Source organism: Paramisgurnus dabryanus, chromosome 20, assembly GCF_030506205.2.
Source record: "Paramisgurnus dabryanus chromosome 20, PD_genome_1.1, whole genome shotgun sequence".
NCBI lineage: Eukaryota > Metazoa > Chordata > Actinopteri > Cypriniformes > Cobitidae > Paramisgurnus > Paramisgurnus dabryanus.
The window spans coordinates 34,567,429-34,586,720 of NC_133356.1; the positions used below are offsets into that span (position 1 = coordinate 34,567,429).

The 19,292-nt window shown below is 37.9% G+C and overlaps 1 protein-coding gene across 1 annotated transcript in view; it reads right to left on the reverse strand.

Moving 5' to 3' along the window:
• Positions 1-6,502: 6,502 nt before the first annotated feature.
• The window catches only part of hcrtr2 (hypocretin (orexin) receptor 2), a 58,892-nt gene continuing 46,102 nt past the window's right edge, over positions 6,503-19,292 (reverse strand). The window contains exons 2-5 of the mRNA XM_065249466.1: positions 10,688-10,803; positions 9,855-10,075; positions 8,118-8,239; positions 6,503-7,506 (exon numbers count right to left, since the gene is read on the reverse strand). Of these exons, the coding sequence (XP_065105538.1) occupies positions 7,337-7,506; positions 8,118-8,239; positions 9,855-10,075; positions 10,688-10,803 (629 nt within the window). The 3' untranslated portion in view covers positions 6,503-7,336. The remainder of the gene's footprint in view (positions 7,507-8,117; positions 8,240-9,854; positions 10,076-10,687; positions 10,804-19,292) is intronic.

A 19,292-nucleotide genomic window follows, 5' to 3' on the forward strand; every position in this document is an offset into this window, starting at 1 on the left:
GCTCGCATCAAATACAAAGCTCTACTCTTAGCCTTAAAACCACCACTGGGTCAGCGCCCCCTTACCTTCACCAGCTTATACAGACTTATGTACCTTCCAGGGGCCTCATTTATAAAGCGTGTGTACGCACAGATTTGATTGTAAAGTGTGCGTATGCGAAAATCCACGGCAAAGTCCTTATTTATAAAAACTGCCTTTGACGTGGAAAAGTGCTTAGTGCCAAGTCAGGGTCTGAGCAAACGTACGCATTTTTGCTTGTCTGATTGCTGCAGGTTTTTGGAAATATAAGCCATTCTTGCTGCTCGAAATTGGGTTTAAACATTAACAGGCGCTCTTTTTTATATCTATAACATTAATTGGCCATGGTTTAAAGACGGAGATCTAAAACTGCTCGGCTGCGCATAAGTTCAAGTTCATTTGCGATTTATAGATTAAAAAGGGGTACGCGCCCCAGATCCCTGTGCTCTGCCACATAGGGCTGCCACACGACAGCTTATGATGCCACCCCAAAAAGGGAAAAAAAATCACAACTATATACCTTCTTGTGACTGCTGATTTTGTAGCTGTCTTCAAGAATCTGCTTCCACCAACACCTCACTACTAATATCTCTTCTTTTTTATCCTTATCTCTCCATTCGCTGTCTTAAAAAATACACTTGGCTGTGTATACTTGTTAGATTTGATGACACTAGTTCTAGTCCACTTATGTATTGCTGTTCTTGTGTTGCTCTAATTGCTTCTATTTTTCTTCGTATTGTTTTTTATTATTAAAGAAATACATAAGACAAAACATCACTGGACAATAATAAGACAATACCATCAATACAAGACATATAAAACAAAAAGTGAGAAACTATGGAATTGTGTGGAGTGTGTGTTTGTTTGACATAGTGTTAAGTAGGTGGGTATTTTTTATATTTGTTTTCTAATGCACCTACGTTGAGCTACCTATTTGTAGAATAACATAGGAAATAATTTAGAGAGATGAGGAAAGGGGAAAAAACATACATGCATATGGGTAAAGATGTATATATACATATACACACAGAGTACTAGAGATGCGCGGTTGGCAGTTATAGCCGCGGACTCCGTGGATAAACTCCGGATCGGGCGGATGACGTGACGAAAATAATTTTTAATTAAATTCGGCCGGGTGGCGGGCGGTTGAACCAATCGAATTAAAAATATATGTATACATTAAATATTGTTATCTGACTATACCTTCATCCAAAAAAATCAAGCACACTTTCATATAGTCAAATTTTCATCAAGCTGTTAACATGCTCGTCGGTCTATGCAGATCGACTGCTTGTTATTATCAGAGATGGCAACATCGGCGAAGGAGGTACGTGACAAACTCAAAAAGAGAATTAAAAACAAAGGAAATAGAAGGTCAGAAAAGTGTTGCCTGGAATAAGTTTTACAAAGTGGTAAATCAGGATGACACCAGTGCAGGCTATGTAATTTGCAAACCCGCAAAGCAGTTTATGTTCATGACAGTCACAAGACTGGTACGTCTAACATGGTGCATCACAAGTGTGCTGCTAAACCTCAAAGCTCCACGAAAACCTTGAAACGTTTTGTCCGTTGAGATCCCACAGGATGTAAAATCAAAGCTGACGGATGCATGTGTGAACCTGTGCTCTTTTGATATTCGCCCGTTCGATATTGTTTCTGGTAAAGGATTGCACCAAGGTAAGTTTTTGGGGTTGTTATGGACAACTACAAATGTGAACATTATTAGCATATAATGTAAATTATTATTTTATTGGAGCTTTCTATCTATTTGCTAAAAAATAAAGTGAAATTGGCATTTAGTAGCAGGCTAAATAGCAGCATGTGGAAATTATGTGCCAAAATGCGTTTTCTATTAGGCTACAAATGAAAATATTGTACAGTACAGTGCGTTAAATTTAGGCTATTTATTTATTTTTGTCCATGTGCACCAATCGGAGACGGTTTCACTGCTGATATGCTGAGAGCTTTCTAGTCTTGCGGCTGTCATCAGCAGCGCCTTGCATCGCCCAATCAGCGGATGCTGTGCGGGTGCGGTTTTGAAAATTGGTCAAAAACGTTGCAGATGGATGGCGGACGGATGATGAGTTTTGTGATGCGGTTGCGGATTAAATAATAGCCCATCCACGCATCTCTAACACATACCTTGTGTCCACCACAGAAGCAATGTATATAAATGAATAATTATATGAAATATGATAGGGATGGAGAGAGATGGGACAAAAAAGGAAGAATCATTTAAAAAGGATAGAGTAGAAAACGTATATAGTATAGTTGAGGTGATCTGGGTGTGTAGCAATGATATGGTACAGAGTGTTATACAATGGCAATAGATCAGAACAGCAGAGATAGCTCCTTTTGAGCATAATATTACTGTGAATCTGTGATTCACCAGTGAGAGTATGCCCACTTGACCGTCATTTTATCACCCTCAGCTAGGAGGGTTGATTTATTGCCGGTTCCCTTCAAAACTTTTCATTTCAGCCATTTAGAAGTAAATCTGGTTCTATGTGATTGATCCACCCATACTAAGTGTTCCTTCATACAAAGCCCCAACCGTGTAGTCATATAGTCATATTATATATATATATATATATATATATATATATATATATATATATATATATATATATATATATATATATTAGGGATGCACCGATACCGATACTGGTATCGGCTTCGATACCACATTTTCTAAAGTACTTGTACTCGTTAAAAGTCCCCTGATACCTGGAATCGATACCACGGTCTGAGAAATGTCTATGTTTGAGCGGCGTGTAAGGGGTTAATGCCTCTTGTGTTGTCCAAAGAGGCAGAGTTTACAACAAACTGGAAAACTAGTCCTTTGTTTTTTTGTTAAATTATATGACTAAAGCTGTTACCTGTAAATTTAAATCATGTTTTTTTATTAAGTACTCGGTATCGGTATCGGCAAGTACTGAAATGCAAGTACTCGTACTCGTATTCCAAAAAAGTGGTATCGGTGCATCTCTAATATATATATATATATATATATATATATATATATATATATATATATATATATATATATATATATATATATATATATTCTGTCCCTTTAATCCCCCCTCTCTTTATAAAGTGCTTTTTGTGCGAATGGGGACGTGCAAGTCTGTCAGTTTCTAACGTATGTTTAGGTATGTCAAAAATGTCAGTAAATAGAGATATATTTTTCTTATTTCTGTATGTTATTTTTTCTAGTCTGATATATTCTATAAAAATATTCATCCAGTGATTGATATGTATGTCTTTTTTCATTTCCAGTTCAACAGAATATTTTTTTTTCCAATAGTAAATGAGGAGTGGATTTTTGTATTTAATCGGAATTCTATGGCGTTACCCAGTAAACAAAGCGATGGAGATCTTACAGTCTATAATAATGGAGACATTTTTGATTACTGATATCCAGAATGTATAAACAGGTTGGCATATCCATGTAGCATGTAAATTATCATCAATTCTACCGAGTGTACATTGTGTGTAAATATCAGAGGCTGTTTACACTTGGCATTAACATGCATTTTCGTCGATCAGATCACAAGTGGAGTTTTGAATGCGTCCACTTTCGACCACTTTCAACCACATTCAGAGGTAGTCGAAACCCCTTTAGATCGGATTGCGTTTGTAGTATAAACGCACATGTGGTTGAATGTGTTCGAACAGCCACACGCGGCCGCCTTCTCTCCGCCCATTTTTTAATCTGAGGTACTAAACACAAGTTTTACATCTTTTCTGACTTCTGAACACACAGTAAACAGCGCTATTTTAAGCCTTTCGTAAGCTGTAACATAAACACGTACAAAAGTCTGTGCAGCATGCTTACTTAAACACAAGCAGCAAACTCCGACATAATGTTAGTTCGTGTCTATAAACTCATAATTACTCCCGCTCGCGTTTGAATGACAGCAGAGAGATTCGCCCACCATCTCAAACTTTTTCCTTCTAGTGGTGTGAGTCCTGTGGATTATCTTATACTGTATAAATTGCAGGTTTGTATTGTTAGTCATAGAATTTTTTTTACTACATATTTCTGTACTGATACTAGAGGTAATCGTGAGGTTTTCTCATTTTTCTATTGGTAGCTGTTACTGTATTAGTATTTGAAGTTTGTGAAGTTTAGATTCATTTTTTGGAGTTAGTCATTGTCATTATCTCTTCCATCAACTGAGGGGGATGTAGTGGGTTATTTGTTATATTAATCTTTTATTTGATCATAGATTTTATTTGTTGATACTTAAAATACTGTTCTGGACCAAGTCCATACTTCTGGACCAGTATATTAAATTACATGAATTGATTATTTTGAAATAAATGATGGAGACATTGTTGTCTACATGGTTAAAGTGACGAATTATTAATCTTGTTCGCTTTCCACCAAGCTGTTAGTGTTGTTATAATTTTAATATTTTTAAAATCCTGCATTTTCTTAATTGAGGCTGGTAGAAAAGCAAGATCAGCAGTGGAGGTGTTGTTACATTGGATTTGTTCCAAATCAATCCATGAGTTACAATAATTGATTTTGACCATTTGACCAAGTGTTGTAATTGACTTGCTAGGAAATAAAGATGAAAGTTTGGGGCTTCTAGACCACCCTGTAGTTTTGTTCCTTTTAATTTTTTAGAGATATTTTGCGGAAATATTGATGCCCAGATATATGATGTTACCAATATGGAGTGGGAGATAGATATTGTGAGCACTATGATCTCATGCATCTTCAGTGAGTGGTAGTATAGTTGATTTAATCCAATTAATCTGAGATTTTGGAAAAAATGTTGCTATAGTATGAAAAAAATTACTAAATTACTAAATCTAAATTTAAAGGTAAACTTAAAGCGTAACTTAACCCCTGGTCAGAGCCTGACTCCACCCACTGGCAATATTTGAAAAATGCAAGAAAAGTGGGCAGATCCCAACGTAGATAGAGGGTACGAACTAAGCTTGTACCAAGTGTTTGGTGAGATTGTAACAAGGGCGTGGTGAGCTTGAACCTGCTTATGTCACAAGATATGTTTTGGACCCAACATCCAATAGGAAAATTCAACTGCAGTAGCCACATTTCAACCTGAAGAGGGCAGCACTCAGACGTTTTTACACCATATTGTAGAATTGAAACACTTTATATCCAAATGTCAAAAAACTGACTAAAATCAATGAACAGCACTAATAAAGCCCAATTCTTACACATCGTTAACAAAAAAAAGTTGGTTTAGGGTTTAGTTACTCTTTCAACATGATCAAGACCTACCTAGATTCTTACTGACAGACTGGAGTTTGTTTACACCTGGTATTAAGATGTGTTTTGAAATGCATTCAACCAGATTGCTTTCATGTGGTCAATTTTTTTTTACATCAGTCCTGCATGAACCTACACTGTTTATTGTGTTCTTTAGACTATCATTGATAAAACTAAAGCAGCTGCTCCCAGACTCTTTCATATTTGTTTTATTTTGAGAGCATGTGAAAGCGAATTTTTTTCATTAATTGCTCTGAAATTTCAAAGAAATCCCCTACATACAAAACATTGTGCAGCATGTTTACTAACAACACTCTAAAAAAGGATGTTTTCATTTTTACACATTTTTTGTGTTATGCTATTTAAAACATTGTGTGTCATTTTAACACATTATATGTAATTTTAAACATAAGTTGTGTTAAAAGTAACAATTGTTTTTAACACACCTGTTCTAAGAGTGAGAACAAGCAGCAAACCCTGAAATAATAGTGAGTGTCAATTTAAACAAAAGTTATTTCTCCCGCTCTTGTTTTAATGACTCGCCCACACACCATAGCCTCGAAGTGAAAGGGGACAAAAAGATGAGAACAGGAATGTGTCTCTCTCATTTACTTGTGATCCAATCAGTCAAACACATCTTAATATCAGGTGTAAACAGCCTCAAAGTGAATCATACTGCGATTAGGGGTGACATAATCCTCAAAATGATCTGTATCTTTATTCGGATGAAACGGGAAATTACACGTTGTTGAAATTCTGTTTGTGGTTTTAATTTAACAAATATGCCATGTTTACTGAAACTCATAGAAGAGTTAATTTTATAATAAAACAACTCTTCCTAAAATGTATCCTCATTAAAATGATATTACATTTGAAATGAAAGGAAAATTATTACTATTATGGAAAAGAGCTAAAACAGCAGAATCATTAAATCAGCAGAATCAAATCAGTACTATTCATCAATGATTCATTTAGACTGATAAATAAACAAACTCAAACAAATGATCTCCTGATGAGAACATGATGTAATGATCCATTCCTCATTGAAAGCTGTTGCTGTCTTCAGAAACATTGAGACTGTCATTCGGTGCCTTTCAATAATTTAAAAGCTGAATTCTGGTCCACTGCATGGACAAACATACACTCTTGGAAATAATGTGTTCTAAGAACAAACACTGGGGTGAGGAAATGATTGTATTATATTTCTGTTTTATGTGTATTTCCTCTATTTCTGTTCTTTTGATAGACCTAAACACACACATACACGAACGGCATAGTTATAAGACAGTCAGCAGGCCTCATGCTGCTCCTTAAATGGACACAAGGCAGCATTTTTATGTTAATAAATCATCTTCGTAAGTCGGTATATGGTTAAATGACTCATTACATGACGAATGAAGACTCTCTCGCCCGCCCCTACCGTCTGTAGGAAGAATACCCCACTTGCAAGTTCGCTGTATCCGACCCGGTGTCCTTCAGTCTCGTATAGTCTTAGATATAGAACGCATTTACTCCCAGACACTAGGGGGAGCTAGTAGAGAAATAATACTCAGACTTGCCTTGTGTGCCTTCAATAGCTTATGTATTTACCATTTAAATACCAAAACCATATAGAAAATTTTGGGGCATCTCAAGGTCCATTTCTTTTAAATTATTTAGTAGAATTTGTTATTTGATTATCTGTGCCTTTCCGAATAACCTATTCGGTGTCAGCCACAGCCCCATAACGTATTAAAACTGTACTGAACAGACTCAAGGTAACATGTTTTCAGAGATGATTCATCTTGAAAGATTATGAGGTTCATTACCTGTGGCTGTACCCCAATCAAGCTGTGAGACGAAAATAACTCTCGCCTCAGAGGGTACAAATGTCAATTTTGCTGAAGGTTTGTGCGCTCTTATTTGAGACAGAAAAATGTGTGTCATTTTCTGAGGCTAATGGGTCTATTCAATCTTATGAGCCTGTTTCGTTTCACAGGTCAAAGCATATGGCACACAGATGTTCTGGGTTTTAGTTGGTGGTCAGCAGTTGTTGAATTAATCTTGCCAGCCCTCCCTGCTACGATTTTACACTGCCTGATCGGATATCCGTGAGATGTTGTCAAGATTGTTTACTTGAGTGGAGAGAGATTTACGGCTATCTGTGCTGGTTCTTCCTCGAACTCTGTCCTTGTGCGTCTCATCTCTGCCAGAGCAATGACAGATAAATGCAGCTTTGAATTCCTCACGAAATTTACCTGTGAGACAGAAATATTGCACTTTAAACATAAAAGCCATTTAATCAATCCATTTGAGCCTATGCACAGTGTGTATGTTTACAAATGGCTCTGATTGTTACAAAAAATAGGCATAATGAACAAATTAATGGTAATAACTATGCAGTAATAAAGTAACATGAGAAAAATATCTTGTATTTTTATAAGGCAACTGTGTGTGTGTGTGTGTGTGTGTGTGTGTGTGTGTGTGTGTGTGTGTGTGTGTGTGTGTGTGTGTCTGTGCGCGCGCGTGCGTGTGTGTGTGTGCATGAAAAATCTTTGACAGTAGAGAGTTAACATACTTTCAAATGCATCAACAATGCGTTTTTAAAAATTTACAGAAATGTTACACATGGGATTAAATAAATGTTTAATCCCACCTGTAACATTCAACACTTAATTGAGAAATGATTTTAAACATGTTCCTGAAGCGAAGAAATTGGAGTTTCCAGATGTAATCAGAGATGTGAAGCTGTGTACAGAGATAATTTTTTTTTTTTTAAAGCTTTAAGGTGTGATGGCAGGCTGTGAAGAAAAGATGTGATGTCTCAGTGTGACCAGTAGATGGAGGAAATGACACATTAGCCACTCACCACTTAGAAAATTGTAGATAATTGGGTTGGCGGCACTATTGGCGTAAATAAGCCAATGTGAAAAGGTGAACCAGGCATACACAGTCTCCCTATTACCTGTGTTCTTAAAAGCCCCGAATACTCTGTTAAATAAAAGATAGGGTGAAGTCAGGTAAAGTGGGACACTTTTTGGTAAATTGCATTTTAAACAACCTAAATCAGTTAGAATGTATTAAAAGTGTATGTGTTTTGTTTAAATAGATTGTAATGAAGGCCACTATGGTGAAATTTTTACAATTTATGAATTTATTAACAAACTGTTTATCTTTAAACATCATCTGACACCCTCTTCAGCAAACTGGAAGCAATCAGGTTGAGTGGGACACTTTGTTAGGGAAAGTGGGACACTATTTTTTGGCCCTGGCTAAAAACCTTAATTTTGGTTTGTGTCCTTCGGTCACCTCCTGCTCATATTCTTCAAGAGCCCCTTCCATTCTCTCTTCACTCCACTGGTTTAATTTTCTTCTTTTCGTATTTTACTGTCTTTTTCTTATCTGTATTGCCCTGTCACTTTTTCCTCCCTGCTGAAAAAACAGCATACCAGCAAGACCAGCATATGTTGTGTTTTGGTGCTGGTTTGTTAGTGAACACCAGCTAAACCAGCACCAGCATTAGCACTAGCTAAACCAGCACCAAACCAGTATTAGCACCAGCTAAACCAGCACCAAACCAGCATTAGCACCAGCTAAACCACCACAATCAAACCAGCATTAGCACCAGCATCCCATGCTGGTCATACCAGCAAGACCAGCAAATGTTGTGTTTTGGTGCTGGTATGCTGGTGACCACCAGCATCAAACCAGCATAGACCAGCATAATTCCCATGCTGGTTTGATGCTGTTTTTTCAGCAGGGGTTCTCTCTCTCTTTCCCTCTCCTCTCTGTAAGGATGCCATCTTGTGTATATTGAAAAATATAAATTTTATAAAAATGTTACACATTATTATTACTTATAACTTAAAAATTGCATTTTCTTGTTCATGAAATGGCTGCACTGTGTTTGCTAGCATTACCCCTAAAACTGTCCCACTCAACCTGAAATACACTGTCCCACTCAACCTAACACTGTCAGGTTGAGTGGGATAGTGCTGTGAATCTAATTTTTACAAATATTGTATACAGTTAGATGCTCATTGTTATTAATCTCTAATGCACAGACAGTATAAATGTATGTGTAAGCAAAAGTTTTATTGTTATATCATAAGTGACAGAATTATCAACCTTATTATTCTACAATAGATTTGCACTAGATGGCTTACGGTGAGGTCCCAGGAGTGAAGCAATTTGACAAATAACAACCAGCCCACATCTGTGATGTCACACCAATCACAACCTTTATTTCATATTCAATAGACATTCAGCCACAACATAGTAACAATTATTGTGATTGGCTTACAAAATTAACCCCTTACAGTACCCAAAAGCTTAAGTGTCCCACTCAACCTGATGTCCCACTCTACCTGAATTCACCCTACAAAAGAAAAATTATAATCAAAAATCGCTTCCAAAAGTATAAACAGTGTGTGTGTGTGTGTGTGTGTGTGTGTGTGTGTGTGTGTGTGTGTGTGTGTGTGTGTGTGTGTGTGTGTGTGTGTGTGTGTGTGTGTGTGTGTGTGTGTGAGTGTGAGAGAGAGAGAGAGAGAGAGAGAGAGAGAGAGAGAGAGAGAGAGAGACTTTGGGTAAGTCATATTTCATTTACCTTTTCATGATGTTGAGGACACTAATGGGCAGGTAGCAGAGGGCAAAGACAAGCAGTACCACCATCAGCATACGCGCTGTTTTTCGTCTGGCTTTAACCTGTTTGATTTCAGCTGACACGGTGCTGGTTCTGACCCTAACAGATTCTCCAGAACCTGTAGACTGGGTGGTACACTGTAGCGACCTCCATTGCCTCTGAAGCACAGAGGATGTTCCAGGAATCTGCTCAGGAAAAAAAAATTATACAAGCTTTCAGATCTGTGCTTAAGCGCTTACACTATTGCAACCAAACTGAGACCTCTCTGTACCTCTCTCAGTGTACCAGGGCACAGTTGTGCATACCACACCCCGGTACAATGCACTAACCAAACATCCTCAGGGTGTGGTTCGGTACACAGAGTGAAAATAAGCTCTTATATATTGCAACCAATTAACATTAGTCCTGTGTTTGATCCCCAGTGAACATACATATTCTGATTTTAAAGTTTTCTCAGTCATTTTAGTTCATTTCTCAGATCTGGATTGAAATTTTCAAACTGCTTGTTCAACCTTTACATCATACAGTCACTTGCGTACATCATAAACGCTATTCTTTTAAACCAATTGATAATGCTTTCATACATTTATCCATGTGGTTATGTATGTTTGTTTGGTGTTCATGTAAAGGTGAAAGACCAGGGAAACTGTTTTTGACTGGAACACAAGTAGTCAATACTCAAGTTAACATGTTACACTCGTCATAATTGAAAATATTATTATTCCTTTGTTTAGCAACTTAGTGAGCTAGATTGCATTTTAGACATACAGACAAACAGTCAATTAAATATTACATACCTGTTGACACCAGAGTTTATGACATATTTGAATGTATGCCAGGACCATCAAACATAATGGAGCAAAATAAGTGACAATAAAGAAGCAGGTGTGGTAGACCTTTGGGTAGATTTCATCTGTAAAGAAACCATAACATTTCATGAATAGTTAAACAGAATCTATTGACTCAGCTATGCAATTTTACAATACATCATGTTACGCAAAGAAAAACGGAGCAAAACTGCAAATTATGACATCTTAAGAAAATCAGGTGTCAGGTTAGCTAATTGCCATTATCTTTCCTTCCTTGCACATTTAAAGAGATATGAAACAGCAGACATACACATTATTTCATCTTTTAAAAAATGGACAACCACCTTTTATTAATCTCATTATTATGCTTCTCAAATGTGATGATAAACTAATGCTAATTGGTCTAAATTTACCTATGAGCTTTTCTGTTAAAATATGATGAAAGGAGTCCGTTTTACTTTTATGTCTATTCTCATGTTTTATCATTATTAAAAGGCATTTTCATTGTTTTTAGTGATAACATTTTAATTAGCAAACCTGAATTTTTTTTATCTCAGGGGTCATGGCAGGAATATATTAACGTTGATTTTGCATTTAACCTGGCTCCTGAAGAATATGCATTTATATTGTACTGCATATGAGTTTGGTTCCAAAACGCGATAAACAGCATTTTAAAAAATTAAGTTACTGCCAAAATCTGTACTGTATTGTAAGAGAGCAAGACAAAGGGGATTGCAGTATTCACCTTATTTTTCACTACAACAAGGGCGGCGCCATTGCGCTCATTTTGTCAACGTACTTCCAGCCGTATAGATGATGAGCAGCTGAGGCAGTGGCTGAAGGCGACACATTAAACTTAAAAAGGTCACTCAAGCGCCTTTATGTTTGTTTCTTAACAATTTTAACGGACGGGAAGCCGACTGAGGAACACCCTAATCCCAAGTAATGGTTCGACTACAATGTTCCGGTAACTTTAAACCACGCCGGGTGTTGAAAAGGTGGTCAGTTTCAGGTAAGCTATCTAAGCTAAATGTGCTCGTTCGCCTAACGTTAGATTTGTGAAGTCCGTTCTACGAATAAACTTAAGATCAGTAATGTTAGTTTATAAAATGCAACTATTTTGAATGGTTTTAATTGTCCACCTAAAGTTATATTTTTATATTTACTATAGTACAATGAGATATTATAGTACATTACATTCTTACAGTAGCCCACGTGATTCCTATAACACAGTCTCACCCCATGGCGTCAATATTTGACGACACTTGACCATGCGTCAATATGTTGACGCGAAGGGTATACCTTTTTTTACATTTTTTGACGAACTGGGGACTTCAATACTATTACGTCCGTTGCATTCTCTTTCCTATTTTCTTACCATTTTCGCGTCGGTTTAGGGTTAGATTACGCAAAATTAAACAGTGTACGCGAAATTAAACAGTTGTCACCTGGCGTTGGGGTTAGAGTTAGGTACGCGAAATTAAACAGTTGTCACCTGGCGTTGGGGTTAGAGTTAGGTTTGGGTAGGGATGTCATTATGTAAATCTAACCCTAAACCGACGCGAAAATGGTAAGAAAATAGGAAAGAGAATGCAACGGACTTAATAGTATTGAAGTCCCCAGTTCGTCAAAAAATGACGCGAAAGGTATACCCTCCGCGTCAACATATTGACGCATGGTCAAGTGTCGTCAAATATTGACGCCATGGGGTGAGACTGGGTTGATTCCTACAAGTTACTGAGATTTCAGATGCTAGAAGGTCAGTTCATTTGACCTATTAAACGACTGAAGTTAAAGGTTGTGTGTATAACGTAAGTGTCTCTTTTTAATGCATCTCTCTCTTACACACTGTTCTGTTTAAGTATGGATGTCATTTATATATTAATTCTCATGATGCAAGTTTCTTTTAAATACTAACATAAAAATGTTAATGGTTATATTATTTTCACAGATGCATTGATGTTTAGTGATGCAGTGGACAACTGTGAGGATGATATACAATCAACATGTTCCTAAACTGTGATGCAGAAACACAATGGGAGGATCCATCCGTCTCTGACCACAACTACACTTTAAAATCACAACTCAACCTGAAGCAACTTACATCTGATATGGGAAAACACTGGTGCGGTTTCCCGAACAGGGCTTATCGTCCCAGGCTAAAATGCATATTTGAGCTACAATAATTTAAAAACACCTTGTACTGACATACCTCAACATATATGAGTGCCATTGTTTTGTCACAAGATGCGCACCAGTCTTGTTTTTTGTAGGGTTTGTTTGTAAAAACTAAAATGTCCTAATATAATTAAGTCCTGGAAACCCTGTCCAAGAAACTGTTTCAATGTGTTGAGCTGGCACAAATGTACATCTGCTGCTGAGAAACAACCATCTTTGTCAGCTTTACACAGGGTTGATACTGCATCCATTACACAGTCGCCAAGCACTTTACCAGTACATACACCAACAGCTTCCAGATAAACACTTGGGATCAGCTCCTGATGACTCTGATAAAGCTATGTCTTAATTGATTGCAGGGTGGTCTTGCTGAAAAGTTAGTTGTTTCTTAGTCCATAGTTATTTTTGTAAACCTTTACAATGTGACCTGATTTTACCTGTTGTAAAGTTACATTAAACCTTCATATGTGATCAGATGTCATGCAGTGATATTAAACATTTACTATGTGATCTGTTGTGCATTTATATTAAACCTTTACAATGTGATCAGATGTTACCTGCCATGCAGTTTTATTAAACCTTTACTATGTGATCAGCTGTTACCTGTCATGCAGTTATATAAAACATTTACTATGTGATCAGATGTAACCTGCCATGCAGCTATATAAACCTTTACAATGTGATCAGATATTATCTGTAAGGAATTTCTTAAACCATATGTGAGCTTTGTAGATTCCACTTAAAAGGATTTAAGTCCTGATTTGAAGGAATAAGTGTTGGCAAGTTTGCAAATGAATTCTATCATGGTACATTACCTCATAAAAACGAAATAGTTATTGGACTGGCTAAGGTGCACATTTGCTTTAAAAAGACAAAATCACTGTGTGAATATTGGTAGGCATAAGTACTTTAGTAATTTCCAATGCTGCTCCATCAACTCCTGACAGGACGAGGTAATATGTCCCATAGGTTACTTGCCGCGGCCGCTTCATATCGTCTAACCACAAGACGATTGATGGGACAATATAAGGCTATCCGAGCGTCGTATGAAGTTTTAACCGTGCTCCTAATTTAAAACATTTACAGCAGTAGCGATATTTAGCATTTTGCTAAAGTTATAGTGAACTACAAACAATCTTCTAACCTAAACTAAGTCGGTTGACAAATGGAAGTCGGTTGACAAAATGCGGAAGAGCAAAGAATTAAAAAGGAGTGTGGCAGAATAAGGTGAATAGCCTGACTACATCAGACTTCGTACTTCCGCTAAATTTCATTACGCTACTGTACTCAGTCTGAGATCCCTCCCATTCAAACCGTTTTCCTCCGGCATCGAGACGGCCGTCAAATCAACAAACAGAGTGCGGGCTGAGAGCCGTGACGTAGACGCTAAGCGCCGAATGTACGGTTGTAGTTTGTCGTGGACATGGAGGCACAGAAAGCTATTTGCTCTGTTGTTGAGAACCGGCACTTGCCAACTTAAGCACGAACAAGAAGAGTGTTTGTTAAACATTTTGAATGGAGATTATGTTGTTGCCCTACTCCCGACAGGTTTTGGGAAAAGTTTAATTTATCAACTATTACCGATCGTCAGCGAGAAACTGTGTGCAGCACTGCTTCACATGCACAACGATCGAGAAATCATGGAAGGGAATTTCATTGTTCACAGTTAATGGTGGAGGACGCAAGGGCAAACATTCTTTGGTGACATTCCTGATTAACCAGAAAATAAGGTAGGAAGATTTAATTGACATGTGGTTATGGCTGTCTGGTGGAAGAGTTTGAGAGGAGAGAGGGGCGTTCCTCCACTTAGACATGAGTGGAAAGACACCGTAAGGATAGTGTTCAACTAGCTCTGGCCGGATTTACTTTACATAATCTGCAAAAGTCGTTCATAGCCATGTTAACTCCGGTATTTCGCTTGATGGGTTTGTTTTCACATCATACATGTGTTTTACAGCAGAGATTCGATGCGGCTGAGCCGGCGCATAACGCACATCATATCCAAACGTTATGTGATTGGCTTACGTTAAGACCAATGATTTTAAACTTCAGACAAGCCCCTCCCACGAGAAGGAAAACAATTGTTAAATATAGCTGCAAGCAGCGATACCGGGGTCAAGCCAAACATGGCACAAAATGAATCATACGTGATGACTGTCATAATTTAAAATCTAAATTTGCATTAGTTTTAGGCAAAAATAGACATTTTTAAGTCTTGAGACCACTAGGTGACACTGTGCCAAAACAATAGATGGTGCCTCAGGTCATGACACTGATGACACCCACCAAAATTGGTCTAAATACAATAAAGCGATACGGAGATATAGCCTGAAATGTTTTTACCACTAGGGGGCGCTTGATAAAACAATAGATGGTGACTCGGAACATTACTGTAATAACATCCACCAAATTTGGTGTAAATACGATGAAGAGATGCACAGATATAGCCTCAAATATTTTTGACCACTAGGGGGCACCAAAAAGTTTACAAGTGCTCTCAGAACATGTTGCTGATGAACCATACCAAGTTTCATAACAATACGCAGTTGCGTTTATGAAATACTTGAACTGAAAGAAAAAAATCAAAATGGCCGACACCCAAAATGGCCGACCGAAAACCATTTGGTATCGTTTGACTCAGCATGCTTCAGGAAATCTAACAAGACCACTCTCATAATTTTACACTTCGAAAAAGTAGGTGTTCAATATAATTCAAAATGGCCGACAGGAAGTAGGTTTGACTCAGACATATTTGGTACAGTCGAGCTCAGCATGAGCCAAGGAATCAATAGAGTGAAGTCTTATGTCAGTGTGGCAATTGAATCAAATGCTATAATGATTTTAAAAACTTTTTTACATATCCTGACCACTAGGTGGCGCCGTCCTGAAGATTTATAGGTGCGCTCAGAACATGTCACTGATGAACCATGCCAAATTTTGTAACAATACGCCATTCTGTTTGTGAAATACTGAACTTAATGAGAAAATTCAAAATGGCCTACACCCAAAATCGCCGACCGAAAACCGTTTGTTATCGTTTGACTCGGCATGCCTCAAGGAATCTAACAAGACCACCTTCATGATTTTAGACTCAAGTTTGAAGTAGTTGACCCGTTGACCCCTAATTATGCACAGCCATTCTCTGTCTATGAAGCGAAGCAAAATAGCAGAGGATGGTATTACCAGGCTAACTGCAGTACTGCAGACTGCAAAAAATACTTTCCTACTTAGTATTTTGTCTTGTTTTCAGTGAAAATATCTAAAAATTCCTAAATTAAGATATATTTTCTTGATGAGCAAAATGAACTAAAAAAATAAGGCTAGTTTTTAGAAAAAATATACAATTTAAGTATATGTGTGCTTAAAACAAGCAAAAATATCTGCCAATGGGGTGAAACATTTATTCTTGAATTAAGTGTCTAAGGAAAAAGTTAACTTATTTAAAGATTTTTTTCTTACCCCATTGGCAGATATTTTGATTGTTTTAAGCAGAAATTCACTTAAATTGTATATTTTTTGTCTAAAAACTAGACTTCTTTTCTTAGGTCATTTTGCTCATCAAAAAACATCTTAATTTTAGAATATTTCTACTGAAAACAAGAGAAAAGTACTATGTAAGAAAGTCATTTTTTGCACTGTATGCATTCGATGGATATATCCACAACAGCAACCACCTCATACGCTGACCATTCAAATATGAAACACACAAATTGAGGAACAGCTTTGTTCATGCACAGCAGGGTAGGTGCAGTTTTTGAAAATAATTTAATGATTATAAATCAAATAGCTTATTCATAAGTCTTGTAGAATAAACACAAGACATTAGCCTGACTGCTTTGCAATGTTAACGTTCTCCCGCTTGGAATTAACCCCGACGTGATCGGATTGGGGTGCTAGGCCCCCTGCTGAAAAAACCAGCATCAAACCAGCATGGACCAGCATGGGAATTATGCTGGTCTATGCTGGTTTAGCTGGTGGTCACAGCATACCAGCACCAAAACACAACATATGCTGGTATGACCAGCATGGGATGCTGGTGCTAATGCTGGTTTAGCTGGTGCTGATGCTGGTTTGATGCTGGTTTAGCTGGTGTTCACTAGCAAACCAGCACCAAAACACAACATATGCTGGTCTTGCTGGTGTGTTGTTTTTTTCAGCAGGGCCATCCATTAACTAAATGCTAAAATACTTTTTAAAGTATGTCAGTCACCCCATCTTGCCTTTAATCATGTTCTTTTTCGTTCAAATATATGCATTATGAACAAAGAACCGTCATTATTTCCAATGATGTGCTGAGTTAGCTAGCTAACGTCAGCTAACATTAGCATGCTCTTACATTGTAAAAAAAACATATGTGTCTTTAGATGTGAATAAAGCCTTCCACACTGCTTGATCCACATTTGACATTTCTCCTCTTGGGTTTTAAGTTTCGGGAAGGGAAATAATCCACCACTATGTCCTAGGCTACCAGGTATCAGATTTACACAATCCATACGCACAAAGCTTCAGCATGTTTCCCTCGCTCAAATGCTTGTCAGCTCTCCCGCGCCTAGTTACGGTTGCTAAACCACGATAAGCCTGTGGTAACCCACCATGCTACTTAAGATTGCAAAACTTGCTTTTTCCCTACCTGGCACCTAAACTGTGGAACAGCCTTCCAGGCATTGTTCAGGGCTCAGACACTCTCTCTAAGCTTTAATCTAGACACATCACTTCAGCTTTGCATACACATATATGCATCCTGTAACTTTGTATTAACTTTCTTCTATCATCTACCTAAAAAGCTATGAACAACAACAATGCTAATTTCATCAGCCCTTGCAAAGACTTCAGATGATGCCAGCGCTGGACTATAAACTGATCTATACATTTTTGATTTTGTGTGATCTACTAATGCCTGATGCGCTGGAGTTCAGCACCACAGACATCACAGCTAACAAAGCCATACACTGAAAAGAACTGGAGGAAAAAAATACAATTGCTGCCATTTCAAGAGCAAAATGGTTTAAGACATGATTTTTTGGTGTTAAATAATGGCACAAATACTGAAAACAGAATAGGAATGCCAAAAAAATATGGACTACATTTTTATAGAATACCGTCATTGAAGACATCATTTGAAGATAAGTGTAGGTATTTATGGTTGCAATAAGCCCTTAAATGGACAGACTAAAGTAATGGAATCATGTGGAAATCTATTCATAATTAGAAAATAAAATAATTAGAAAAGATGTCCAGTGTTCTGTCGAAGTCTGTTCCCTCTGTGTGTTTCTTATAACGTTTTCATCACAATATGTTTAGAATTTATTTAGAAAGATTAAAGATTTAAATAGGTTACACTGAAAAAGCAATAGTATCACTGTCATGCACAGTAATACATTGGTTAGATCCAAATGCAGGTTTTATTTGGAGTAATCCACAAACAGGCAAGGCTCAACAACCAGGCAAAGGTAACCCAAAATCGTAATACAATCTCCAGGCGCAGGTTAGGGCCGGCAGCAAACAATGATAAGCGATACTTATGCAGGGGTCAAACACAGAGAGACAGTATGCAGAATAATGCTTGGTAGTGCTAACAACACTTTGCAAGGTGTGTGAGTGAGCATGGTTTATATAGTAAATGTAATGAGCCAATAGGAAACAAGTTTGGTGATGATCAGTGTTGGGCAAGGGGTTTTGGGTGAAGAAGTCCTCTGAAGGCCAGCAGAGAGAGACATGATGTAAAGTGTTATTAATATATAAACCGGCCAATGCATATTCATTTGTATGTTTGGTTCTGTATGCACTGTGGGCAAGCGCAAGACGACGCCATCAGAGAGAGACGCTGAGAGAGAGACGAGGAGAGGATACTTTACCTTGACGATTACTGAATTGTATTACTAAGCGAAACGATTTTATCACTAGTAACACCCAGTGTTAGCATATAGACCGCTAGCATCACCAGTCGGTGCCGGCTAAAGCTAACATTTCTTAACGTCTGTTTACTTAAACCTGCCTTCGTTGGCGATCTAATGGCAGATTCATCCGATGTATGCTTTTCTGACCTGTCCACACCAGATCGGGAAGCTGTGAAGGAGGTGCTGCCCGGCCTTCGCAGAGTCAGCGTGCCTCACATCACCCTGACCACAGACGCTTGTAGGCGGCCGAGGCGTGCTGCGAGCCAACACCCGTCTCGATGCAGCTTCACGGACCGCGTTCGGGCGAACGGAGACGCCATCGCCCAGCATGAAAACGGTAAGACTCCGCTTGTCATTGAAACCTGCACTACTTGCCACATGTACAGTTTAGCTTCTTCTGTCAGCATAGAGGGGTTTACATGTGCTAAGTGTATTGAAGTAGTAAGGCTGACGGAGAAGGTTGCAGAACTAGAAGCGCGCATCCGAACGCTAGTTGAGGACAGTAAGACTGCTAATGT